The sequence below is a fragment of the Aptenodytes patagonicus genome, chromosome 1 (assembly GCF_965638725.1).
Source record: "Aptenodytes patagonicus chromosome 1, bAptPat1.pri.cur, whole genome shotgun sequence".
NCBI lineage: Eukaryota > Metazoa > Chordata > Aves > Sphenisciformes > Spheniscidae > Aptenodytes > Aptenodytes patagonicus.
Window position 1 is genome coordinate 41,277,077 of NC_134949.1, and position 27,758 is coordinate 41,304,834.

Below are 27,758 nucleotides of genomic sequence, written 5' to 3' on the forward strand. Positions count from 1 at the left end.
AACAATCTCTCAGGCATTTATTGTGTACACAGTTATTGAGAACGCTGACAGTTTTCCTTCAGTTGATGATAAAATAAAATACTACAATTAGTACAAAATGTACTCAGCATTCAAAATTTAGTCGTCCAGTGATATTCATTGTTCTTGTGCTTAACAGTTTTTAGTGGAGAAGGATGAATTTACTTAAGTGATATTTGCATGTTTTTCAATTGATGCTCATTGATTTGAAGTAGCCAAAGGCAATGTGATTTCTAGATACCAGGACCACTTACATTTGTTTTGAGGTTTCCCATTAATCCATGTAATCTATTGAGTAAATTGCTATTTATTTCATCATGGATAGGTGCATTTCCTATGAGGAACAAATGCTTGGTCTTTTGTTCCAGCGGTATGTCACTGAAAGGAAACAATGACTTGCCTCTGCATGCTTTGCTGACTTTAAGATCACAAGAATAGGAAGTAAGGTCAATTTTCTAAGCAGGAGGAGGCTGTACTAGCACCGCGACATTCACAGGAACAAGGTTGCTTTCCTAATTTTGTTATAGTCAAGTGCTGTGACAGTGCAGTGGTATCTAACGGAGTGAATAGTAGGAAGAGGACAATGTTTGTGCTATGGAGACAGAAATGGCAGAAAGAACCTCCAAAGGATCAGCGGGGGAGATAATGACACACAAGACCCTGGTAACTCTTCCCTGTTACTGCCTAGCAGAATATTTGGCGGGTTTTGCTTGCTTCATTTACTGTCAGCCACTTGCCATAAACCATTAAATTACCACATAAGTCTTTTGATAGATAGCTAGCTATAGAACAAATGCATGCAAACCATTATCAGCATGAGCTCAGGGTGCTTGCTGAGGTGCATCCTCACCAGATATTTAACCTGGGTGAGAACTCAGCTCTGAGGCTTGAAACATATAAATCATTAAAGCTCCCCAGCACACGTGACATCACCCCTTACCTCAGTGCCCTTGGAGGTCAGAGTGCAACAGGGTGGTTAGGTTCACTTCTGAATTGAAATACGAGAAAGGCATTAAGAAACTGCTGTTTGCTGCAGCAAAACCACTGCTAATCCTGGAACTGCAGAATGGCAGAGTGAGGAAGGGACTTCTGGAGGTCATCTGGTCCAAGCCCTGGCTCGCAGAAGGTCCATTGAAATCAGATTGCTCAGGATCTTGTCCAGTCAAATTTTGAGCATCTCTGTTCACGAAGATGCTATATCCTCTCCGGTCAAACTGGTCCAATGCTTGACTGCCCTCAGGGTGAATTTTTTTCTCCTAGTTTCTAATTGGAATTTCCTGCGTTGCAACTTGTACCCTTGCCTCTCATCCTATCTTTGGGAAGAGTCTGTCTCTGCCTTCTCTGTACACTTCTGTTAGGTAGCTGAAGACAGCAAGAAGATTCCTCTTTAGCAGTCTCTTCTTAAGATTGCATAAACCCAGCTGCCAGCCACTCCTTGTGCGCCGTGTGCTCCCAACCCCTGCTAAGGTCCAGGAGAAAGAGGTTAAGCACAAGGACTTTTCCCTGCTCTTCCTTCCCTCTTCCGTTCCTGGGTGCTCAAATCAGGTATTGGTGCTGATGCTGGAGGTCAGAGGTAACGAGGAAAAGAGGGACTACTCAGGCAGGTATGATCTAAGCAGGCTGCTGGGGTCCCTGTCTGTGAATGCAAGAAATCAAATTGCAAGCCCAGGCTTAATGGGAAGCAACCAATTAGGGAGTATTACATGCAAGGGTCATCCTGATTTGGGCCAGAGCCTCAGCTCAGAGTCACACAAGCTCTTTGAGAAAAGAGCTGGTTCCTTCAGGCTAAGAATTCTCTGTGGCACAGCAGATTGATAAAAAATTTGACCACACAACACATCATGTGCAGATGCTGTTTATGTTCAGCACAGGTATTTTTAGAATAATTTAAATACCATTTTAAAAGATGTTATTGTAACTCTTGCTTGTATTCTTCCACCTGCAAGTCCATACTGAGATGTACGAAGTGTGTACCAAGGAAAGAGGAGCGATGTGCGCTGATGGTACAAGGACTCATTCAGTGCACCTCTGACAAGGCTGGATTCAATGAGGCAGGCTGTCTTCACAAATAAATAAGCCATGCATGCCCATCCAGCGCAGCAAACCTTTCTTCCAGTCACTGCATGACTGTATTAAATACAGAATATCTGATGGTGTAAGACGAGTTTAGCTTCAGAGGTGAGGTTTCAATTCTACCAAACTCATCCCCATCCCTTAAACTACCATAAGCTTGACTGGCATAAGGGGGATGGAGAGGAATGAAGCAGTGGCTCGGTTCTTCCCTGCCTCTTCCCCTATCCTGCACAGCTGGGTTTGCAGGATGGGAACTGCACACCCTTAAGACATGTTGGAGTGTCTCCATTGCCTTGGAGCTCCCACAGCCGATACACAGATTGCTTGGTTAACACTCTTTCCTGGTACTCACAGTAACTGCTCCAAGACAGCAGTACCCAGCAGCTTTCTGGGGGCTCATCTACTTGTAAAAATCCAATGAACATCTGAGGGGACATGGCAATTTCTTACGCCTGTCAATCTGTTATTCAGTTGCCAGTGCACAGCGTGTTGCAGAAGCATTTTCAATAGTAGGAAGTAAAGTCTGGTTAATCTCTCTAAAGCCCAGAAATAGTTCTCCAATCATCCCAGTTTAATGGCTGATTCTTTTGCAAGGATAGCAATGTCTACAAATTTCAGGTAGCTGTGGATTCAACAGAATACTGAGATACAGGGGCTTTCATGGCACAATCTAGTGAATCATAAAGTTATGCATGTACAAGCAGTTTTTAAATTTCGGTTTAAACATCAAATTGCCATGCAACATCAACATAACTTTGTCACAATGTTTAGTGGAAAACACTTAGAGCAAAATATTACCCTCTCAGCCAAATATGCGTCAGAGAGAAATGTTCATGTCTTTCAGCATGGCTGTAGACACAAACTGGAGCTAAGAAAAAAATACAACATTTTTAATGTAAGTATTTACTTTAGGTTGATTTTTTTAATGAAATATTTGACAGCCCTGGAGTACAAATGTCATGATTTAGTGCAGGATTTAATTAAAAGATGCCTATTTTTTGGCAAAAAAAAAATATCTGTCCTGAAATACCAGTGCTACAGTATGCAAGCAAAATAAATAAAGCAACACAATTTTGAAGTCCACATTTATTGTATGCATGCTTTGAAGTCCTATTTATGGGCCAAATCCAAGAACTTGTAGAGGAGGTCTCTGTGGATGAGGAGGTTGTACTGTGGGGTGGGAGAAGCAAGTAGGATGTCCATAAGACTCCTGTATCTCTTATTGCCACCTTCTTTTCTCCCATGGGGAATGGCTGGTTGCTCCACATAGTCATAGAGTCTTATTTAAAAACCAGCAGGTCTTCAATCCTCTTCTGCCCTACCCTACAACTGCACTTCACCGTCCGCTGAGTTGGAGTCATCCATATGAAGAAATTGGCGGGGTTTGGCCCAAAACAATTGTTTCAATAACTTGCTGGTACGTAAGTAGGTAACTGTAACTTGCACTCAGTCGTGGGCAGGGGCCTTATTAGGATTCATGGAGCTTTGGGTCAGGATCGAGGTGACCTCCCCTCTGCAGAGGATTCCCTTAGTGAGAGCTGGAACTCTTGGTGGACCCATGTGTTGTGAAGGCAGGCAGAGGAAGGGGGAGCTGTGCACATGCTCCCAACATTGGATGTCCTAAAAGGAGAAAAATACATATTTCACTGATAAGATGGTGGAATTGGCTGGCTTTTGGAACAGATGTGGCCCTCTCAGTGAGCAAACCTGTTACAGCAATAATCTGGGCAAGTTCTCTGCTGATGTCCTTAAAGTGAACTGCTGGCCAGAAATGTTTGTTGTGCAGAATACCAGCCAGGATAGAAAAGAACATGTGCGATACACACCTTCTTCCCTCGAAAACAATGCCACACTGCAGGTGTGTAAAGAGCCAGTGTTTTCAAACTTTCCTGATCAAAGTGCATAATTGCAAGGGTAGCCTGTATGCATGCATATGGAAAATGTGCAACACTCCCCTCGGCTACAGGAGAGTCAGGGCTTCCCAGAACTCCTCTCCAAGTGATCTTGATGGATGAATACCACAAATTTCATCCTCTGCTTCTCCCAGGTGCGTTTTCAATAGCACTGCTGGAGAGAATAGCTTTCATTCACATAACTGGCCTCAGTTTCCAATCAACATATTGCTCATGCTGACACTCTGAAGGGGAAGCTGAAAGAAGGAGGGTCCTAATCCTGTTCGTATTCAAGCCCAAGGTAATCTGTGCTTGGCTCACACATGTGTTGGTGTCTGCATCAGGTTAAAAGGGTATAAAAATGCTGCTGACAACTTCCCTTAGGGTTTCCCTTAGGAATTCTTATGATGTGGGATAATTAGCAGGGCTCCAGGGAAGCTCTGAGGGAGCTCCCTTTCCCCTTCAGGGACCCCATTGAATAACTCAAGCTCCCTCGGTATTTGCACAGCTCTCACTGTATGATGGATGAGGATTTAAAGCAAACAAACAGGGAGCTACAAACAGACAAAACCAAACAAAAACCAACCTAGCTGGTATCTAAATGGAGGATCCTGCAGCCAGACCTAGACAAGCAAATAGGTGATGTTGGTAAGGGTGCGTGCTCCCAGAGCAGCTCCTGGCGTGTTCAGTGGGAATTGTTACCTCCTCTGTGTGTTGAAAACCAGGTCATTCGCCGAGTGCCTGAACGTGGCTTTAACAGCCTCAATAGGGGTGGATGTGGTTTTCCTCTGAGGAACTCTTGGCCTTATGTTACATATTTGCAAAAGCACACACTTCCCTCCCACCCCATCCCTAAAAAGAAAAATAAAAACCCCACAGCTGCTGTAAATCAAGGAAAATTCATAACTTGCTTGAGGTACAACAGCTGTTGATTTAAGGCTCAACATCTTTGGGAGCACATTGCTGCTGGGAAGATAAAAATCCTTTCGACAAAGTTGTGATCATAAAAATTGCAAGGCTTTAGTCAACATTTAGAGAGGATTTGCATCTCCCTTATAATAAATAACAATAATAATAGTTCACATTTATACGGTGCTTCCCAGATTCAAAATGTTTTACAAACATCAGCTAATTAATCTTATTGAAATACTTTCCCTCACAATACAGTGATATACAGTCCAAAATGTATCTCATAAAGGGGGCTGATGACTCATGAAATGCAGCATTTTCCTCGCTGTCTGACTGTCACTGGCTTTTAAAATGGCAAATATAAAAATCACACACCTTTATATTTATGCAGCCTGTTCTTCAATTATTACATCCGTGCAGTGGCCGCTATGGTTAATTTGGGCTGGGAGCATGACTGGAATTTGGATCTCAAGTCTGATTCTCTGGTCTCTTCATTCTGTGCTCTGGGATTTGCTCACATTACGGGGAACTCGTGGCAGCCATCGTGAGCCTGCCAAGGCTAATGATCCCCAGCTCCTGCTCAAGGTCTGTGGGTGAAACAGGCTGCTCCAGGGGGCAGGTCAGAGAGGGCACCAGTCTTTTGGGGAGCAGCGGGGGGGTTACCTCCCTCTCAGCAAGATCTGCAAAGGCCATGGAGGGAGAACAGCATTGGCAGCTCTTGTAAATACTCCCTGAAGTCCTTACTCTGTTTTGGGAATGTAAAGGAGACCTGAAAGGGATATGTGCCAAATTTGCACTCCTCTTGTATCCCCCTCCTCATATATCCCATCTCATACCATGTCCCTGAAGGAATCAAGCCTGTGGTGGTGAAGAAGGATTTTTGCTAACACAGTTTCTAGGATATATTTCTTGACTGACAGCCAATGTTTTTGTGAGAATCTTACCAGTCAAACCATACCATTGACTTACTGTCGACAATGGCTGATCGAGGTTTTCCTGCTGTTCCCAGCAAAAAAATCTCTGTGTTCCCAGTGCAGAGGACACATCCTCAAAAGCTGGAAGCACAAAATAGGGTTGTACCTAGGGATTTACTTCTCCCAGAATGTGCGGTACCTTTATTGAAAAAGATCGGGTAATTTTACAGCTTTCACCATTGTTTACTGCTTCTTACTTAAAAATTAATGTAGGTGAAAATCCTATAATCTTTAAACTGACTAAAGATGAAGCCAAACTCAAGCCAACCTTTGCACCAGACACACATACTAATGACTCTTCATGCTAATATACTTTACTTGGACTTACTAATTACTGCTACAACTATGGTAGCATTTTTTATAGTAAGCGGTAAGGTAATTGCATAGCTGTGGGATGGGATCATTGTTAAGTACTTCTGCTTTCTCTCTGTAGAAATTTTGAAAGACTGCATTCTAGGTCTTGACTCTTATTTATATGAATGCTGCTTTACTCCATATAAGTAATATCAGAAGCATTACAGTGAATGCAAAAATAGTTTACTAAGTCTACAAGGCCCTTTTAAGCTGACAGAGTGGTACAAAGTGTCTTTAAACATTTATGAGAATCAGACTGTTGGGGCTCTTTACCTCAGATCCATGCTTGGTTTAAATCAGTTTGTTGACTGAAGAAAATGACAGCAGAGGAAACCAAAACCTGTGGAGTTTGCTCTCCTCTCACAGGCAGGTCTTTTTGCATCACAACAAAAAAGACGATGGCATCCTAAAAAATTTTCAGCAACTACCGGTATGTGTCTTTCTGGTCACCAGCTGTACCACTCAGTCCTGCCAGGCTCAGCACATCACAGATCCTGTGACAGGTCTGGATCCAAAGCTTCAGCTGCCCTAAGTGCATTGCTGAGACTTCAGGAGAGGAGCAGCCACTTGCAGCGAGGAAAGCCCCTGTAAGTCCGCGCTGGGGAGGAAGGACCTGGAGGCATCCAGCCATGGCTGTCGGCTGCTGTCATGTAGCCCTAGCCTGCCCCTTACCTCCATCCCTGTTCTTGGCAGTCCTGCCTCCCACGGCATAGCTCTGGGTTTTCTAGCAGAAGCCCTTACCTGAAAAAGCAGGCTTAGAGGTATCTGAATGCTCTAGCTAGTCTTGAAATGCTTTGCCTCAACTGTGAAAGGTCACTTTGAACAAAGGGGATAATGTAACCAATTGACCTTCTTCCCTTGTGTATTCAGTCATAAATGATGACTTCTGACTAAAATATATGTTTGCTACTTTTTCCATCTGTTACTGCTGAAGAACCATCATTACCGTGGAAGCATGAGCCAGGTTCTCTCCGGTTTGTGCTTCGTCAGCAGGGAAACTGCCCGAGTCCAGGCTGCAGCGCGCTTATTGCTGGTGATGCATGAAGTCAGATGCATGGAGCCAGCTTTCTGCTCACAGATCCACTTTGCAGGATTGCCCATTAGTAGAAGATAGCTTTTCTTTGGGACTTCAGCAGATTTGAGCTGACAGTTGTCAACATGTGGGATGTGAATGTGGAGCCTTTATGGCAGAAGTTCTAAAAAGTTACTTTTTAAGCTAGAAAACGTACTTTAAGCAGTGACACATGATGCTTCAGTGACAGGTACGGTTTTCAGATCATACCTTGCTTCTAATAAAATACTTTTTTGTATGTTATCACATCACATGAACGATGTTTATATCATCACTGAAAGAGTATTGCCATGACCTCATACTTACAGAGTAATCCCTGTGCTTTATTTACACATTTGAGACTGATTTTAAGTGTTTAGTCATAATTTCCATTTAAGCCTGAAAATAAATGTTTGAGATATCTGAGCATGAGTTTGTTGTTCAGACTATTCTTTACACCCAGTACTGAGCCGAGAGCCCTCTTCACATTTTTAAACTGAACCACATATTGTCAGCTGGGTGAGGGGAAGACATGAAAACTTTGCTGGTAAACAGGGATCAGCACTGCTCACCACTTTTAATTCATGTAAGTGCTAAGGAATTGACAAAAATTTATGTGTAACCACTTAGTGGTAAGTAGAAAACAGGTAAGGAAAAAGTATTATCATATGACTTGAAATTGCCATGAATCTAGTAAGTAACAGTTAATACCTGCCTTTTTGCAAATACCTATGTACACAAATGCTCTGGATAGATGCTCAGGCTACTCTACTATAAAAAGGCTAAAACCTCAAAATCTACAGAAGACCTCTTGAGAAATAGGTCAGAATGTGGAGTTAACTAGTAAGGAAATGTGGAGGACAGGGGAGTCCAAATGGCACGTATCTTACATCACACGGCTTTCAATCATTATTTTTCCTAAAACCAGAAGGACTCCTCTGCATTTTATGGCCCAGTGAGTAGAGCCTCCAGCCAAGATGTGGGAAACAGAGGGTCAACCCTCCTTTCTTCCCAAGGGATTCAAAGCCACATCTCCATACGCAAGGAGAGAGTGTTATGTTATCATTTATTTTTGGAGATATGGATCTGAATTTTTTTTGGAAGATACCTGTTTTAGCGAAGCTTTTAGCATCACAGTTTTGAGTTTAAGCACGTAGGCTGCACTTAAATCCCCTTTTGGGTACCCAGGCCAGAATCCCATGGGCACAGAGATGACAACATTGCTAAGCTGACAGTAGCAGTATCATGACAAATCTATGGTTTTGACCTTAGTACAGTTGTCTTACCTCCTTTGATATCAACACCTCTTCTGAAAGAGCTGTTGAAGAGAAGTAACGTTGGTCTTGTCATATGAGAAGAAACATAACTGTGCAGGAAGAGTTTTTGACAAGTAATTGTAATGTCCCTCCTCAGTCTCCTCACGCCCTCTTCTCTCAGCCCATACAGTATAAATGGAGTTGTTTTATAGATTTTATACATTTTTTTCTTTAATGACTAAAACCTTTTAGATCATTTTAATTGAAATTAAGGCATTTACAGAGAAAATTCTAAACCATTTCTTAAGAGTAAAAGAAACAGTTTAGCTCCTTTTAATCGTGTCTACCGATCTGAAGAAACATGAGCAACCTCTCTGTAATCCTGGCAGTCCTGTAGAGCATCCCTTTCTCTGCATCCTTACTCTTAGAGATCTGTAAGGAATAGTTAGGATAACCCTGTATAGATTTAAGCCTTTTGTAAGAGTTTATTCTCCCAGACATTACACTTCTTTATTTATATATTTTAAAATTTCAAAAGCAGAGGACTTGTTATAGTCAAGTATATAGTTCTTCCAAGCTAAACCAGACTAATATTTTACGAGCAACGTAGCATAGCGTGGAAAGAACAGAAATAAATAAATCAGCTGGTGAACCATTATCATTCACTTTACGTAGTAAAAAACAAATAAAGCTGTCATTTTTTATTGAAAATAAATTGAAAAAGTATATCATTCTTAAACCTAGCAAAGAAACAGAGAACTGCCTAATATTCTGTGATGTACATTACTTGTGTAATATATATTACAAAGGGGAAAAAAAAGAATGAAGTAGTGAGATGGTTTAAAGTTGTAAAAGTGGCTTATCATATCCTAGAATCATAAAAGACTCATTTGAAGGAGAGAGAGAATAAAGGAGGAGGAAAAAATCAATTAAGAGTAAGCAAAGTAAATAGTGGTTGTTTCTATCTTCCTACACTGCTTTGCAGCCACTGTATCAAGCAGAGAAAAGGGTAGGCGGGTGTGGGTGTTGTAAAAGTCCAATATAGGAATTGGCTCAAAACCTCGGATTTCTGAAATAGTTTCAGAACTATGCAAAACACTGAAGTATTATTTTTCAAGGATACCAACATAATTACATAGACTTCTCTTCTGAAAAGTAAAAGAAACTTACTAGCAATTTTCTTCCAGCTCTGTGGATTGGAGTCACAAAAGCAAAGCAAAGAGTAAGTCCCCATACTTTGTCAGTCTGTCAGAGGCACGTGAAGCTTTGGTAGCCCAGATGAACGAGCCAGGTTGTGCTCCATAGGACGTCGTCCTTTTTCCAAACACCCGACCTGGGAGTCAGTTGTGCTGAGGACAGTTTTGATCTTTGCTCCTCATTGACCAAACACTGAGCCGGGTGAATTACTTGTGTAGTTCAGTGAGTTCAACTGCATGATTCACGCTTGCCCTCCTATAACCAGACCAAGCCTACAAAACTAATTCCCAGGGTGACGTGACAACGATCAGTTTACAGTGAGTCTCCTCCACCCCACAAAGTTTTGGACCAAGTAGCTACGCAGAAAGGCTTCTTAATTAGTGTCACTTGTCCCTTCTACCACTCAAGGGTTCTTCAGCCCAGTTTCTGGCACTTTGTGCCTCATTACTACGGAAATCTATGAGTTGCCTAATCACTATTTTGGATTTCAAAACCAGCTCAGTTGAGAAGTTCTCCATCTTAAATGCTTCAGATAGCCCTTTCCAAAGGATGATCTGTGGCCAGCTGACATGTCCAGGGTGCTGACAGCTAACGAAACATGCACTGATGAGAAACCTGCTCACAAAGATAAAGGGTATTTTATGCAATTTGGTTATACGTTAAAAACAGTTTCCTCAGAGCAGTTGCTGATCACACATTAATTATCCTTTAGAAAAGACCATTACCAAAGGCTAAAAAGGTTTAACCCTATTGAGGGGAAAATTCTTGTCCTGTAAAATATTTTTCGATAGTCAACGTATAATAGCTCGCTTCAGAAAAAAATAGCAGATGCCATGTTTAGGGGGAAGTAATGAGTTACACAGTGTTCAGCTCCTTCAGAGGACCTCAGGAAACAGAGGACATGAATTACATTCTAATTTATAGTATCCTAATTGTGTCAGTTTACCTGGAGAAATAAACAAAGGCTTCTTCATATAATATACCTGACAAGCATTTATTATAGCATCCTCCAGAAGCAACTTCCAGTGAGAGGTATTTTCATGCACAGTCTTATTAAAAAGTTAAGGAAATTGGACAGGATATTTGACAGATAAAATTAGAAAATTAATGGAAATGGATAACCCACTCAGATATTCAGAAAAATTTATACTTTCTACTCAGAGTAAGAAGCACACAAATTGTAATTGAATGTTAAATACAATTATCACTACAACAATTTTGCTTTGCCCATAGAGAGCATCATGGTGTCATGTAATGTGAATAATTTCCTGGTTTGTGAAGAAAGACATACAATAATTTTGTTTTCACTTTAAACTGTCCGCTATTTCCTGCAGCAGTCTTGGGAAAATGTATGAAATTGTTCCTACTTTTGCTCAATTCCTTTTGAAATACAAGATTTAAAGTGTATGTGAGATGGGTGCATCTGTGCACACTTTAAATGTCATTATATGAAGTTCTGTGCATGACTGTTCATTTTGGAGCCATTGGCAAAGCTCAAATTGATTTCGAACTTTTCATCTGCCATAGGAATACATATTAACACGATGGACAAATCTGCAACCTAATATGGGTGACAAGTGACAAGCCTTACATCAGCTAGGAACTGTGGTGTTCAGGATTATTGTCAACAGAATCTGTCCAAAAGGATGCTTTGTTTTCATCGTTCTGAGCATATTCTCCTTGAAAATATATTTTTTACATAATTTCCTTAATTAATTTTTTTTGAGCAAGAAGCCATTTGCATGAATTTTTTTTCAATATTTGGCACTGGGTAAAATACTCTTTTAGATGATGATTACTATATTTATCCTCAGTTTGGGGAGGTAGTACAAGAAGATAACAATAAAATAAACCGCAGTCTGTGGTATGCCTTGGATGTGGCATTGATTATGCGGCTGCTACTTTCCCATTGTGCCCCTGTTCCTGGCACCCAGTCAAGCTCCTGACAACAATGATTCAGGTTCTCATTCTTACTGAGCATCCCCTTCTCTTTCTGTAAAAAGCCTTTTGGCTCAGCTGGCTTCTAAACAGGTGTATCCCTTTTTTCTGTACCTCATTAGGCACCTTGCCAAGGAGAGAAAGGCTGATTCAACGTCCCTGTCAAACGGTCTCTTTTAAAGTGGCACCTTTGAAAGTGAGATCCGGTATTTTGCTGGTGTGTCTGGGCTCAAGTTTGGGAGACAACGGAGCATTCCTGGTTACCCCAGAAATAAATTTCTTAAGCTTTAGTGATGACATTGGAGCACGGGTCTTTGTTTCTGCGTATCTCACCAAAAAATGTATATCGTGTTTCAGATATTTCCAGTAATGGTTGCCAACGTATGACCACAGATAAATAGATCTTTCATGGTTTTCTTAAGGTGGAATTATTCATATGAAGAAAGCTTTTCAGGAGATCCATTCTGATAGTTTTTAATTGGGAAACATTTCCTTTGGAGAAAAAGGGGCTTCAGCCCATGCAGAAGCTGAAAAAACAGGTTCTTCATGTAAATAAGGTTATCTGGTGTGTTTAGCTTCTACATGTTTTGGCTGGAGCCCTCCACAAAACCTGCTGAGATGTTCCTGCTCTGGGGAGCTACCGCAGTCCTTGCACCCTTCTGTGTACACCCCTGGTAATTACATCCTGCGGTGCCATTCCCCGCAGGCCACAGAGCTCCTTTTCTTGAGCGACGATGCCTTGCATGTCCTCTCTTTTGATTCTGTCAAGCTGGTTTCCCAAGATATTTAAGATTTCTTCTGATTCAATGACTTACCAGTGGGCAAAAGGCCATCTCACTCTATTTTCATCCCTTCCCTGATGTTTGTGATAGCAGGGGACCTAGGGACAAATGTTCTGCATTGAAAGTCTCTGGCCTCTGAACTGGTTGCAAGTTAGTGTGCGTGGAATTTTACACCTGGACAGACCACAGCTAAATATGATAAATATTAAGGCTGAGGGTTACAGAGCTAGGTTTACTAGCTACTAGGTTTAGCTAGATCACTCCACGTGAAATGAATAGCGGTTACGTGGATAATTCTCTAACTAGTTTTAATTAGACAATGTGGGTGCAAGTGTGGACATGCTGAATGGATAGATAATAAAAAAAAATAATCACCAGTTTATTCTTGCTTCTTTTTAGATTGTCAAATCTCTACTGCAGCTGTCATGAGCCAAAGCTGCGTGTTAAGTACATCACATAGGATTTTGATAATTACTTCCTAAGCTAAAGCTAAGCCTACTTTGCACGTTTGATCATAGTCTCAGCCTATGTTTGTGCTCTTGCTTGCCTGTTTTCCACCCCGTCAGCAACCTACGCTTGGCTCCCCTCACCCTGGAGTCAAACCAGCTTGGGAAATGAGATCTCCGGTGCTTTTGCCATGGGACTTGCGCAGCACATGAATGGCTGCCTCCAGCAAAGCTCTGGGGGCCTGGCTTGCCACCCTATGCTCCAACCATTTGGCGATTGGCCCCATGGTTGTGATTGACTCCCCTGGGGCACTGCCGGGGGGAAGCAGCCTCTGGGCAGGTGGGGGTCTCAGCTGGGAGGCAGGAGCGGGCAGCGGTCGCTGCCTGGCAGCGGGGCCAGGGCTGGCCGGCCCCAGCTGCAGAGCCTGCCTGTGTCCAAATTTGGGCTCAGCACCACGAACCAGGAGGCTTCCTCAGCTACCAGCCTCAGCCTGGGCCAAACAGGCTGTATAGGTATATCCCACTCATCTGAATGCACATGTGGTTGTGCCACCGTAACACCTGTGCTGCTATAGCCTATCCTAGACTTCTACTATACAGGCTTAAAAATTAATAATTTAAAGAAAACAAAGGAAAAAATTAATTTAAGGAGTGCTTGATGATGCCAGATAATGTGGCCATCTATCCAGAAAGAGAAGATTATATACACAAGTTACAAAGAATGTTTGCAAACATTATCGTTAATGTGCACACCTTATCAACATACATTGATTTTATATGCATCCTTTAATTTAAATAGTTTTGATTTTCTGTCTGGAAGACAAAAGAGAACATTAATAGCCATCGCTTAGTGAGTTTACAGAGCTGTACATTAGCTCCTCTAAAATGATCTTGTGTTTGTTATGCTTTAACTACTAATATTTAAAAGAATATTAAAAATGCTGGAAACCCAAATCAGGTAGACATGATATAAATAAATTGTATATTTGATATTAATTCACCCTGTTACTTCCTATCATCCTCTATAAAATTGTATACTTCTTGCAAAGCTACCAACAACAATCTCTGTGTGCCAGTTTATTACCTGTATAGATATCATTATTCCCCTGTGACAGCAAAGTCAAATTCAAGGCATTTTTCATAAACTAGGAAAAATTACCTTTCCAGTGACATATGACACAACCTTCAACTACTAAATGAATCCAGGAAAAATTCTCCTTTGGGAAAAGACCTTACACATGATTTGTCAGCCTTAAAAACATTTTTTGAGAAAGTTAATTCTGAGAGGCTTTACAACTGAGCAATGTTTTCTGCCTATATTTAAACTGTCCTCTGCTCTGATGCATTTCAGAATCAAAACTACAGAAAAAAATTTTGCTTTACTAAATTTTAGCTGTACAAAGACTGTTAGGCCCTCATGGTGAGATCTGAGACCTTACTGGAAATCTCATATAAAAATCTTATTTGTAAATGTCACGTCATGATTTTCAGCACCAAGGTGTTCCAGGAGATTGATGCTGTGATGAGGAGCCTGAGGAATGGAGACTAAAACTGAGGTGAGACATCTGGGGATTGGCAGGGGAGTTAAAGCAGGATGAAGTGGTTGAAGCAAAAAGCATCAGCTTTGGGGATGAGGGGAGGACAAAAGAATATTCATGAAAAGAGCACACTCCTGCCAAAATCTCACCTAGATTTAACCTTCCTTCTGCTGTTGATAAAGACGTGTCTGTAAAGCCCAGTGGCACCTGGGCTCCTCAGTGCTGGTCCATATGCAGGATGATAACCTACAGATGCTACTACCTGCCCTCAGTTACTAGGATGGGGTGAATCCATTCTGCCTGCCCACACCTCAAGGAGGGTTAATGAATGGCTTAATTACCTCCCCTAGCTGAGATCAAGCTGCAGATTTGAACCAGCTGCTGTAAGAGACGGCTGCCTGGGCATCATGGGGCAGCAGGTGGTAAGGCTGCAAGCTGCCCTGGAGAGGCTTCAGAGATGCAGGCTGACAGGAGTGGTGGAAAAAACAATGATGTGGAGAGGAAAACCGACAAGCAGGGAGCTAGGAAGCTGCAAAGGAGGAGGGAGAGATAGAGAAGGATGATCTGCTATTGCTTGTTCTAGAGCTGGCAGCAAAGAGCATCTCTGGCTATCTCTGCTCCCACCTGAATGGGTTGGGCTAGAGTGTCTGAAGTTAAGGTAGGGGCTCGTAGCTGAGTTTGCAACCCCTTGCATCTACAGGGTGTGACTTTGAGCTGTTCGTTATCTGTGGGGACTGGCTCTCATGGTTGAAGAGAGCGGCATGCGATGGGGATGCTTAACTTCATTGTAAGCATGTGCAACAGGCCTCTGCTGCTCAGAGCAGGCTTCTGCTGCCTGCAGCAGAATTCCTGGTGGAATTCAGCTGCGCAGCACAGGTCCGTGCTGCGCAGAGACCCTGAGGCTACCTCTAATGGCAGCACTGTATGGCACCTGTGTGGCACTTGGTCTCACACAGGTGATCTTGCTGAAAACCTTGTCGGAGCAGTCTGAACAGCACGGTGTTTAAAGCAGCTAAACCCCTTCAACCCAGCTGGATCACAGCTCTTCCAGGTGATGCTATGCTAGATATACAGATACTTACCATTCAGTGTAACTGAAAATACTGCAAAGGCAAGGCTCTGGTGTTTACTGAAGCAGGGTGACACTGCTAGTCTTCTCTATCCTGCAGTCTAGGAAAATTGTTTGCCATCTGCATATGCATATAGTGTTAAAATTGGAATTTCCTGGGATCTGGAGAACTTGCATTTCAAATAAAACCATGTGAAATTACTTATGTACGTAACTTTTCAAAAGCAAGTTAAGCAGCTTCTTCAGGACTGGAGGTACATGAGCAAATGTCTGTCTGAGAGTGGGGCAGGCAAGATGGTCACATCCCGGCAAAACTGGGGTCTGGACTCTGTCACTGTCTGACTCGTGGGACCTGGCTAGCGGTGAGTGTAGCTGCCGGTGAGGTGGTCAGACTGCCGACCAGCTGGGGCTGGGGGGGCCTCACGCTTGATGTGTTTGGGAGGAGGCTAGGCCTGGCAGAAGCAGAGCTTGTGGTGCATGTATGTTGTTTCCAATGCTGCAGAGGCTAAAAACCCCTTGTAGAAAATGGAACTCAGTTCTGTTAAGTACTTCCCAAAAAATAACACAAGGACCTTCTGTACAAACAATGGTTGCAGTCCTGGGTATCCTGTTACTTTTTTCTTTAGGGTATTTGTTTTATGCCGTTACACTCACTCTCCCCACTTAAACTTCATCTGACACTTTTGCAGCATTTCAGGATTTCAAGAGTGTAAAAAAAAAAAACAACCAAAAAAAACCCCAAAACACAACCAACCAACCAAAACAAACCAAAACAAAAAAAACCCCAAACAAGTATCAAAAGCCCATTTTTAAGCATGTGGTCATTCCTCAGTCCAGTAAGTGCAACTTTCAGAGAGGCAGATTGCTAGTGCCTGTCTTCTGGTGCTGGTAAATATGTAGAAGTGCCTGGTAACTGATCATAATTTGGTCTATGTGAAGGTTTGGGTGGGAAAAAGTGGGGAAAGAGTGTTAAGAGTAACTGATGTATGGTGGAGTCATGCAGAGACAGCTCTACCCTGAGCAACTGCTGAGATGTGAGCACAGGGTGAAAGCTCTCTCACTAGTTGTGTGTCATTCTTCACTCAACCTTATTGCAACTACTTTTTCCCCCTCCTGTCTTCTCAATAGAGAAGTATTTGCCCATCAGTGTTTTGCAGTGGGTGGCTGCTCAGCTCACAGCAAAACTTGGAACGCGATCGGCTGTGCCAGCCGTTGCTATCTCAGTATTTCCATGGGGTGTAGCATCCAAACACCATACAGTCATTAATAGCTCTTTTCCTCAAAGGCTTTTCCACTGTTTGGAGGGATAAAGCTAGCAAAGGGGTACAGGAATACAGGGGCTATGGAAGAAGGCTGTGGCTGTACTGGGAAGTCAGTTGCTGAGTTGTTTGCAGTCCAGGCTAGTGACCTGTCTGTTGGACTATCCTTCCTACTCTATTCTGTTTGCTTGAGCTGAACTCATTGTGTTTGAACTTAACTAAGACTCAGAGAAACTGCTGGACACCTACCTACTCTATATGTACAGTTTGCTGGGCTCTTCATCCTCGGGAAATTTCACTGAACCTTGCTGAACTTCAGTGTCTGCTGTGGCATGTGCTCCTGTGCAGCTCTCTAGTCTCTTCACATGTAAATAATAGCTATATCTGATCATGGGAAACTGCGTTTTTCCACTGTCTTATATTCTTTCTCACCTGTTCTAGTCATATGTCTTAAGGATGAAATCTAATTTCAGTAAAACCCAAGAGCTACCATTTAAAATGACCCTTCTCTTTACCAGCAAGACTACCTGATATAAGACTACTTGATTTAGTTTAAGAGATTTTCAGGGATGACTTATTTTCCTTTGTAAGTCTGTATTTAGTAAGGGATAATGCAAAGGAGCTGGCTAGCTAAAATACAGAATTTGCAAGCTTAAAGTGGTTTGTTGCTTTTAATGTGTATGTGGAATAAAATGAAGATGTTTTGTTTGGGGGCTTATAATGTACAAAACCTTCTTTCTCAAAGCTTCCTAAGTTGATCGCATTAAGAAAAGCAACAAAAAGGGTTAATAAAAGTAACAAAAAGGGCTCTTTAAAAATTAGAAACATTGGAAACGTGTTCTCTGCTCCTTTCAAGAAGACAAACCGAACATAATTCCACTGTCCACAGCTCCTCCCAGTAATGTATGAGCATGTGTTTGTTCAGTTCTGTAAGGTCAGGGGACAGCTGAGTTATTAGTGCTGTATTAGAGAACACATATTGTGACCATGATCCAACCAAGCCTTGATCCGAACGTCCTTTGCAGTACATATGTCCCCTGACACTTTTAATTTTTTATATACGTTTTTGAATGTCTGTGCTTTATCATCAGCAGACTGCTGTGTGCAAATCCACCCTGAATTTCACAGGCAAGTATGCTATGATGTTGCATCTGATCATTCATCTTTTCTGAAAGTGGGATTAGTGGGAGTTTACAATTATCTAGCTTTACTTCTCATGGAAAGCTGTTGCAAAACTAATGGCACTAAGGTACGGGAGCATTTTTCTTGTGGCAAAAATCACACAAGTCAGAGCTTGCCACTTACATTTTCCAAGATAAGTTTGATGATTATCCTGTAAATGAGCATTGATTTTTTTTTCCTGTAGATCCCATTACTTTCAATCCCAGAGAGATTGTTCTGTCTTCTTGCATACCTATTATAAATGTATAGCAAACATTTTCTCCGTACATTATTGCTTTTTTCTTAAAAAGATACCCTAAACTCCCAAACCCACAACGTCCCCTTTCCCCGTCATGCTCTGAATGCCAGACCCTGACTATTTTTAGTGCAGCCGGAGATGGGTGTGCTTTTATAACTGGCTGACCCACAAGGTGGCACTAAAGAGAAAAGTGACAACTTGGCTAATAAAAAGTGAAAACCAAAGGCAAAATACCTTTTTGTACTGTGCTGAATCAATATTATTTTAATTAGGAGCATGCTTCCTTTATTGTCGGTTTAATTTTATTTTGTGAAAAGCCTTAAAGCTATATAGCAGCAAAGATGGTTCATTGCCCCCATCCCACATCAAAAGTTAAGTTTTAAAAAGAATGAACGAGACATAGGTCATCTACTTATCACAGTTCCAGAATCTCAGGGAGGATAATTGTGATCAAAATGTAGTTAATTAATTTTCTTCTCTAAGGAATAAAGGAATTCAAATGCACTAAAAGCTGAAATCTTCTCAGTTATTAGTCATGTTGGTAAGAGATACGACATGAGGAATTATTTATCGTCTGCGATGTGAATGAGTTTTCTACTGGAATGTTTTGATTGCTTAATTTTTATGCCTTTGCTGTTGTGTGCTCTGGTCTTATTTCATAAACAAATTATTTGAAATAATATGGTTCTGTGATCAAGAATTTTATACCAACGGGGGTTAAATCTTGCCACTTCGATAACGAGTATGAATTCTCACCAAAAACATCTTAATCAGGAAATTCCTTTTGAGATCCAAGTTACAAGTGAGTGGTCAGATTAACGCTTTTCTAACAAGAAAGTAGCAGCTGTGACTGTTCTGTAGGCTGCTGACCTGAAGCTTACAACATAATTAAATAAATTGCATCAGAGTAATTTCTAGACCTTTATAACCAGACTAGCTACAGTATTTTTATTTCTTCTGAAATGTGTGCCTATGGGATCAGTACTGTTAAGGGCGATAGGGGGCAGGAGTTTACTTGCGAAGACAAACTTAAAATAGTACCAATGCATTAAGAAACAAAAAAAATCCTTAAAGGGATTCTAAAGTATTTTTCTGTGAGGTGAGCAGTATTACAGAAAACCTGGTAGCGTGCTCTGGGACCCACCAAATGATCAGATGTATTGGTAATGTATTTTGATGCTTAATGAAATTGCAACTTTGCAACCACCCTGGAAATCAAAAGTGACCCATGCGTAGCTTGAAAGACTGGAATCTAGAATGACTGGGAAGGATATTTTAATGTATTTTAAACATTGGTTAAAATCTAAGTGCTACTGATGCATTCAGAATAGTTGTATCACTGCAAACAGTTACTATTAAAAAAAATAAATCAATAACGGGTATTCTACATTCAAAGACCTCATTCAATTGGTTCACATTATTCATTGCGTGAGGAAGTAAAAGCATCTATTCCTCAGGATCCCAGTAAAAGCAAACCCAGGCAAATGTTAGCCAAGACGAGCACTAGGGTAAGCACTCCCGTCCATTCAGCTGACCTCCTCTACCCTTTCCTAGTTTATCCCCCCCCAGTTTAGGACTCCTCTTCAGCACTTGCTCCATTTTAAAGGCTAGCCCAAAGAAAGCCACGTTTCAGCGTGTACCAAAGTGCTTTGTTGGAATCAATTATAAAAACACGGCAACCATAAGCACACGCTGACCTTCTTCCTTGCAGTCCTTATTCACAGAAAGTTTGGGATCAATCAGAATTTGGACTGAAGAATTTCACAGCGATTCTGGTTGTAGATGTTTGTTACTGTTTTTACAGATCATTCTTCTTGAAGGACTATTGCAGGCTATTTTTCCCGCAGCCGTTAAATTTTGGCCACATTTCTTCAAAAATTGTCTATTTTATACTTTATCCAGGACATTTGGCAAGTCACAGATCCCTAAAGTATTTTGATTGGGAAGGTGAAGGTCAGCGCGTATATCCGTACAGTAACTCAGGGAGTCCATGGGAGGGTTTGACTGGTTATGGTGGAGCTGACTAAACACATTCACATACTCATACAGTGTCTACTGGACACAAAAATGGGCCTGAGGCAGGTGATGGTAAAGCACGACAAGTGCTTTTGCATAAGGGGGCACTGTCTAGCTTAGCTAAATCAGGAGACCCACGAGGGAACATCCATATTCTTTCCTTGTAAAATGGGAAATGGGATATTGAAAGAAACAAAAGAGCGTGGGATGTTTATAATGCTTCACAAAACACGCTAAACTCTGCCTGCATTGACATCCAGTACCAGAAGTCTGAGCATGTATTGTAGAGTTAAATGGAGAAAGAGATTATCCACAGATTTAAAAAAAAAAAGTGTTTTAAAATAAATTTTAATGGAAATAAACCCTTGCCTTGCCCACTATCATGCTCCTTGTATTTTTCAGTGAAAAGGTGCTGAACTAGCAGGTAAGACACGATCTAGGTGTGGCAATGTTGGTTCCTAACACAATCTGGAGTTTCCACAAATTCTTGCTCTCCCCCGAGACTAACTTCTTACCACTAATTGATTCCAATTAGCCAGTTTTAACTGTAATTATTCAGTGAAAGAAACAAATGGTATTACAGCTATGCTCTGCACCCCACTACTAACAACATGGCATTATTGAACTTGTGGAATTGAAATGGCTCATGCTTGGAAAAAAAAAAACCCACACCTTCAAGAAGCTGTGTTTAAAAACACTGAGAAAAAAACCCTTTGTAAAGAAACTGAAATATACTTTAACTAAAACTTGCTAGCGGAGAATGAGGACACTTGTTTTACTTCTAAATTGCAGCTGAAATGAGGAAAAAGAAATGAATGGGAGAAAAAGAAAAATCAGTTGCTGAATAGATGTGGATAAATATGAAAACAGAACATCTGGGGAAAATAATGCATCTCAGCCACCTAATTTAGAAATTTAAAATATTTAATTCTCATATGAAAGCAGACATTTTAATCCTAAAACTTGAGATAGAAAATGTTGGCTTTTGAGTAAAAAATGTTATGATTTAGTAGGGTAGTACTGAGTAGTTTTAAAAGGGTTGAAATAAAAAGGAAGACAATTCCATAGCAAAGGATGGCGATGGTACGATTTCAAAGCACGGGGTGAATGGGAAGCAGTGGATGGTCACTGGGGCCTGGTCGTACATCGGCGACACTCCATTGATGCCTCCTCAGATGTTCCTTCCAACTCGAAAAGCAACTGAAAAGAGGTGATGGTGAGAGAGAAAGGAGGGAGGAGAAGAGGATCCAGATTACTAGGGAGCCTGTCTGTCCTGCGGTAAACTTCCAGCTTCTCATTAGGTAGGACTTTACCCACAACATAGTGCAGCACCGTGCCCCTTCCTCTTACGTCTGTTCCTTTATAGAAGAAAGAATAGAACTTGTCCAAGACGAAGCCGTATCTAGTCATCTGGCCATCTCTAATTATAAACTAAACATAAATAGTGCTTAAAGCCACTGGACTTAAGTAAGAAAGAAGGTCATTTATACAGGTGAGATGAGGTTGAAGGAGCAGAGGAGAATGATGGAAGGAAAGTTCCTTTTCTTGGTATGTTTAAGCCAGCACAAATCACGGTGTGTCAGCTTGTTTTACAATCCAGTGTTCTGGCTGTTTTGGCTTTTAATTAGAAAGTCCTTTCCTTAGCATTTTTTCTTAGCAGTAATTTTTAAACTAAACAGAAGGTGTATTCCCCAGTGCCATATGTTAAACCTGACGTGCTACTGAAAATGTCTTCTGGAAAAAAAAACCCACCCAAACCCTACCCCAAGGTAGGACCACTGTCCCAATCCACTCCCTTTGGCCCACTTGCAAGCCTCAGGGGGACAACAGTCCCCTGTTAGGCAGTGGGGAATTAGTCGTAACTTGCAAAGTCAACAGATGATAGGCTGCTAATCTTCTCTTTGCTTCCCTGGCAACCTGTTGTGGCTTGGAAAGAGTCATACCCCAGTCATCCACCACTTGGTCGCACAGACAGTGGTAAGTAACAGCCACACGGAAGGTGGGTCTGTGGGAAGTGAATAGTTCATAAGACTTTGGGAGGTCCCCTTATTGATGTGTTTTGACTAACATGTTAGTAGGCTATGAAGTGTAGTCCATTTTAGCACTTAAACAGAAGGGATTAAGAGCTATGGGTATCCTTGACTTTGAAGTATGGAAGGAGAATCCAACTATGACCACAGAGATGCCTGACTGAGGCTGAAAGGGTCAGTGGAGCACTGACTGATGTGGGCTGACGCAGTCTTTTTCCCCTGTAATTCTTCCCTGTATAAATTCCAGTTGTTTATGGGCTTTGCACAGAAGGACATTTTCTGAGCCCTTTACCATGGATTTTTTTGTATGAGTGGGGTCAGTATGATAAAATCTGTCTGTAAACTTTTGGTATACCCAGATGAATGAAGGATGGATCACTCAGGTTAAAAAGCTGAAAAGGTTAGGCAGCCTCGGAAAGCTGTAATGTGCCGATCCCCTGTTTGGATGAACTGTACCCAGCTGCATGATATACAATAAGGTTGCTCATTTATAGAGCTTTTCTTCCAAGACTGTAAAGCACCACTGTGAATACCGAGAGGTGTTTCTGTGCAATCTTAACGTAACACAAACCACAGCTTTACGGGGGTCCCTCATCAGCTCTTTGCTGGCCACAGTATAAGCTGGTATAGAATTGGAAACTGTGCTGTCTGAAGTTTATCCATGTTTCTTCTGATACTTGCCTAGGGAGGGCCATCTCCACAGCAATACAGTTAAGGTGAGACACGCTCTTTTATTTTGTATGAGTAACTGAAACCCTATCCTATAAGCTCATAAAATGTGATTGCATACAAGATGTTGATGGCCTAGGGGAAGTTTTGAACAACTGGGAGTCATTATCAGGATTTTGCTGAAAAAAAGATCCATGATCTGATGTATTTTCCAACAGTCTTTGCAGAAAGACCAAAGGAGTTGCAAGCTTCAGAGGCACTACCCATGAAATCCATGTGTACGCTTATAACTGTGGACAAATGAAAAAACAAGAATTTTTCACAGATGTACACAAATTGTTTCTTGGGAGGCCCATGCCTTTGTAATTTCTCATCAAAATGGCTATATATAACAATCTGTACACAGAACTACTTGCAGAGAGTAGCATTTGAGAACAAATTAATAAGTTAATACCTCCCTTGACCTGTATCTGGTCAAGCTACATTTTTAGATTCCCATCATTACTAATATGAAGAAGAGGTTAATCTAGTAATGTGCAGTTTTAGAATGATAGATGAGTTGAGGCACATGAGCTATTTAACACTGTACCTAGCAGCAGCTTCTTATCGTAAGTCTCCAGACTGACAAGAAGCCCAAGGAGGGGCGGGGGGAGCTGCAAACCTCTCGATGCGTTGTTTGAATAATGGGACCAAAGTTGGAGGTGAATATAAACAGCCTTAACTCCCGTCACTCATGCCTTGCTCCAGTATTTTGACTGTGCTATTTCAACTTGGCTTAAAAGGAATTAGCCTCATGGCTTTTTACTAGCGTGCACCTTAAATCTTTTACATAACCTATCCGATACTGGCCCTTCAATTTATAGACTAACGTTGTCAAAGCTGAGTTGTGTGACTGACTCCCTCAGCTCGGCTTTGGAAGATCTCAGCCCGGAGAGTTATGTTATTTGTTATTTGTGTATTGAGAAGGCCAAAATGATGCTTCTGTGCTGTCACGTGCAGCTGTACATCCCTCTTTAAAAGTGGCAGAGCTGGTTAGCCCAACTGCCTGGCACTCACCACTTTTCTGAGAAGCCTTCACAAAAACCTTAGCCCGTGAAACTTGTAACTATTCAATTGTATTTAATGAAAAATGTGTTCAAAAATCAAGAATATTTATAAATAACGCTCAAACTGTTCCACCGTATTCCAGGCTACTTCTTGAAGCACATCTTTGCCTGAATGTCCCCCTGCGCTGCTGATGGGAACAAACATAACTTAAAAACCATTGCAGAAAGCGATAGAGGGAAACACTGCCTATTTTACTAATGCCTGATACTGACAGCCTGCATACAAAAGCTTAAAAGCACTCAGGCACTTCTTTTGTGCTCACTTTTAAAGTGTTTAATGAAACATATAGAAACTGACATTTTAAACCTGTAGCTTTGGATATTATTTTGCAGTGTCAGTTTGTTTCTTTTTTTCCAAATCACATAGCAATAGTTTTCTACCTTTCTGCCTCAAACTTCAGTCGACAAATAATGAAGGCTGTTTTCAGATAATAAAATGTTTCTGTTCTTTGGCCTGTTATAACAGGTGGGCAGCCAAATAACGCCGCAGTAAATATGTGGGAATGCTAGTTAGGGAGCAAAATCTTAGTCCTCCTAGGACATACAAACACAATTAGCATGTGTATCACCATACTTACAATTAAGAATAGTTAAGATTACAAGCCTTCATTAGACTGTGCTGCAAGATAAAAACAAAGGCTCAATTCCTTCCAGGGAGAGCAGACCTATATATAATCCTTATATAGAAATATATAAGGAAATATAAGGAATACATAAGAAAGCTGGTCAATCCCTTATACTTAAACTGGCATTCCTTAGACTTAAACTGTATTCCGCAACAGCATGCAAAGTCAGATCACATTTCTGGAAGATGTAGTAGATTCAGGGAAAACAGAGATTAGGCATTCCTTTGGGTTGTAAAATGGCTAATGTATCACATTTCATGAAACTCTGCAGATTTACTTTGCCTATGACAGAACTGTAGGACCTTCTTTTTTTTCCCTTCCCCACTATGGAAAATAAGGCCCTTATTCTGCAAATTGTTATATATGCATATAACTTGACGTACAGCATATATTCCCGTAGATTCCACAGGACTGAATGCCGTGGATAAACACATACGTAACTACTTACAAGATTGGAGCTAAAGAGCTTCAAAAAAGAAAATGAACGGAGATAGTTTCTGAAGTATGCAAGCAACATAAGGGGAACAGGAACGCTTTCAGACATTGATCTAGATCCCTGCTGTGTATATTAATTCTGTGTTTCTGCAGTCCCTATGTGCAAAAGTTTGGGGGTGGGGTTTGGGGGCAGGTGGAAGAAGTGGGCTCAGATTCAGTAATTCCGTTTTCCAGACCGGGGTTCACTCCTAGGGCTACTCAAGCCACGGGTTGGTGTATTACCCCAGGCAGCATTTAACACATCCTTAAATCCTTCCAACTGAGAAGCGGGGTCCAGCACGGGCAGGAGGGAGAGCAGGAGTGAGAAGGCTGTCCTGGGGCCGCAGAGTAACGGCAGGGGGATTTCTGAAAGTCCCAGCCAACACTTACGGAGCGATTTTTCTCGGCATACTAATCCTATCGATTTAAGTAGGAGTATTTATCCTTTTTTCGGCTCCATCCCCACGTTAGTATGACAATGCTATTGTCGTCCACACGTGTAGTCGGCGACTCTTTATTAAGTCTCTATAAATACGACACAGTACCGACGTTCAATATTTATGTGGAGAGCACGCTCACATGCCTGTAATCCCGGGAAGTCCTGCGGCTCGGAGGCTTTGCAGCCGAGCAGCCGCCCCGTCCCCGGCGCAGCCCGGCTCTCGCCCGCCGCCCGCCCCGGCCGGGGCTCCCGCCGCCGCCGCCTCAGCGACCTCCCCCAGAGCCGCCGCCTGTGACACACCGGAGAAAAGCCTCCCCCGTCGCCCCCGCCTCCCGCCCCCGCCCGCTCCCCCGGGGCGCCGCCGTCACCGCCAGCAGCCGGAGCAGCCGCTGAAGCCGAGGGGCGGCGGGGCTTGCCCGCCTCTCCCCCCTTCCCATCCCTTCCCTTCCCTCGGCTCTCCCCGGTGCCTATATATAGCCGCCTCTGCCCGAGCCAGCCGGGAGAGCGCTCTGTACCTGCAGGAGGCTGGAAAGACAAAATAAGAGAGGAGCCGCGAGGAGTGACTCTCCGGAGCCGGCCCCGCCAGGAGGACGAGGAGAAGGACGGGCCCGGCGCCGCTGTCCGGTGCCGCCGCCCCCGGTGCGGGGCGAGCCCCGCGGGGGCGGCCCGACCTGCGCGGCGGCGCGGGGCGCGCATGGCTCGGGCGCTGCCGGGGCCGGGCGCGGAGCCCGACCCCGGCCCCGGCGGCTCGGGGCGCGGGGGGAGGAGAGTTCCCTGCGGGCGGCGGCGCTAGCGGGGGGGCCGGGGCGGCAGAGCCCTCCCCCTTGGCGCCGAGGTGCGCTCGGCGGCATGTGCTGAAGTGCCCCGCAGAAGCCGCACAAGTTGCCTGCGCGGCGCGGCCCCGGCGGCCGGACAGCGGGGAGCGCCCGCCGCCGCCGTCGCCTCTTGCCCGACCCCGTCCCGACCCCCCGCCCGGGGGCCGCTCCCCGGCGGGGCTGCCGGCAGCCAGGGGTGATGCGGCTCGCCGGGAAGTGAGAGGCGGCACGGCGACGCGTCCCCCCCTGGGCCGAGGGCCCCCCTGCCTCGGAGCCTCTCATGCCTTCGGGGGCCCCTCGGGGGGCGGCGGCCCCGCGGGAGGCGGGGGCGGCGCTGCCGTGATGGCCCTGGAGGAGAAGCGGGAGAAGCGCCCGCCCGTCACCCCCATGATGATCGAGGAGGAGGCCGCCCTGCGGAACGGCAGCCGGGGGCTGCCGTCGGGCTCCTGGGCCGAGGCGGCGGGGCCGAGACCCCGCACCACGGAGCGGCACATCGCCGTGCACAAGCGCCTGGTGCTGGGCTTCGCCGTCTCCATCCTGGCGCTGCTGGCGGTGACCATGATCGCCGTGCTGCTCAGCGTCCGCTTCGAGGAGTGCGGCGCCGCCGCCGGCCCGCCGCGGGCCGGCGGCAACGGGAGCCTCTCGGGGGCGGCCCGGCAGCCGCCCGGCGCGAGGCAGCCCCCCGGCCGGCCGGAGGAGAAGGAGGAGGCGCGGGGCGGAGAGGCGGCGGCGGAGGAAAAGGAGGAGGAGGAGGAGGAGGAGGAGTGGCAGCGGCGGCGGGAGCCGCCGCCCTGGGCCCGGCCGCGGCTGCCGCGGCACCTGCGGCCGCTGCACTACAACCTGATGCTGAGCGCCTTCATGGAGAACTTCACCTTCAGCGGGGAGGTGAACGTGCAGCTGGAGGTGCGCAACGCCAGCCGCTACATCGTGCTGCACGCCCACCGCATGCACATCGAGGCGGTCCGCGTGGCCGAGGACAAGCTGGCTGGCGGCGTGCGGGTGGCCCGCTCCTTCCTGTACCCCCAGACCCAGGTCTTCGTCGTCGTCCTCAACCGCAGCCTGGAGGTGCAGAGAAGTTACAACCTCAAGATCATCTACAACGCCCTCATCGAGAACGAGCTGCTGGGCTTCTTCCGCAGCTCCTACGTCCTCCACGGCGAGAGAAGGTAGCGGAGCGGGAGGGGCTCGGCGGGCGGCCCCGCCGCCGGCCCGACTCGACTCAACTCGGGCCGAAGTTGGCGGCCCCCGCCCCTCCGCGGCGGCCCGCGCCGAACTTCGGGCGGGGCGGCGCTAGGACCCGGCGGGTCGCGGCGCCGCCAGGCGGGGGAGGCCGCGGGCTCCGCGGCGCGCTGAGGGGCGCGGGGCTCGGCCGGCCGCCGCGTCTGTGGGCTGGGGAGCGGCGCGCTG

General features: G+C 44.2%; 1 protein-coding gene and 1 long non-coding RNA gene across 2 annotated transcripts in view; one reads left to right on the top strand and one right to left on the bottom strand.

Annotated features, from left to right (window-relative positions):
* On the bottom strand, positions 1-26,157 carry LOC143157882 (uncharacterized). The gene is made up of 2 exons (XR_012994865.1): positions 26,052-26,157; positions 1-3,711 (listed from the first exon to the last, which is right to left on the bottom strand). It is a non-coding gene; the product is annotated as an uncharacterized LOC143157882 (long non-coding RNA).
* A 388-nt stretch (positions 26,158-26,545) lies between these two features.
* The window catches only part of TRHDE (thyrotropin releasing hormone degrading enzyme), a 221,780-nt gene continuing 220,567 nt past the window's right edge, over positions 26,546-27,758 (top strand). Inside the window, exon 1 of the mRNA XM_076333043.1 lies at positions 26,546-27,517. Within this exon, the coding sequence (XP_076189158.1) occupies positions 26,694-27,517 (824 nt within the window). The 5' untranslated portion in view covers positions 26,546-26,693. The remainder of the gene's footprint in view (positions 27,518-27,758) is intronic.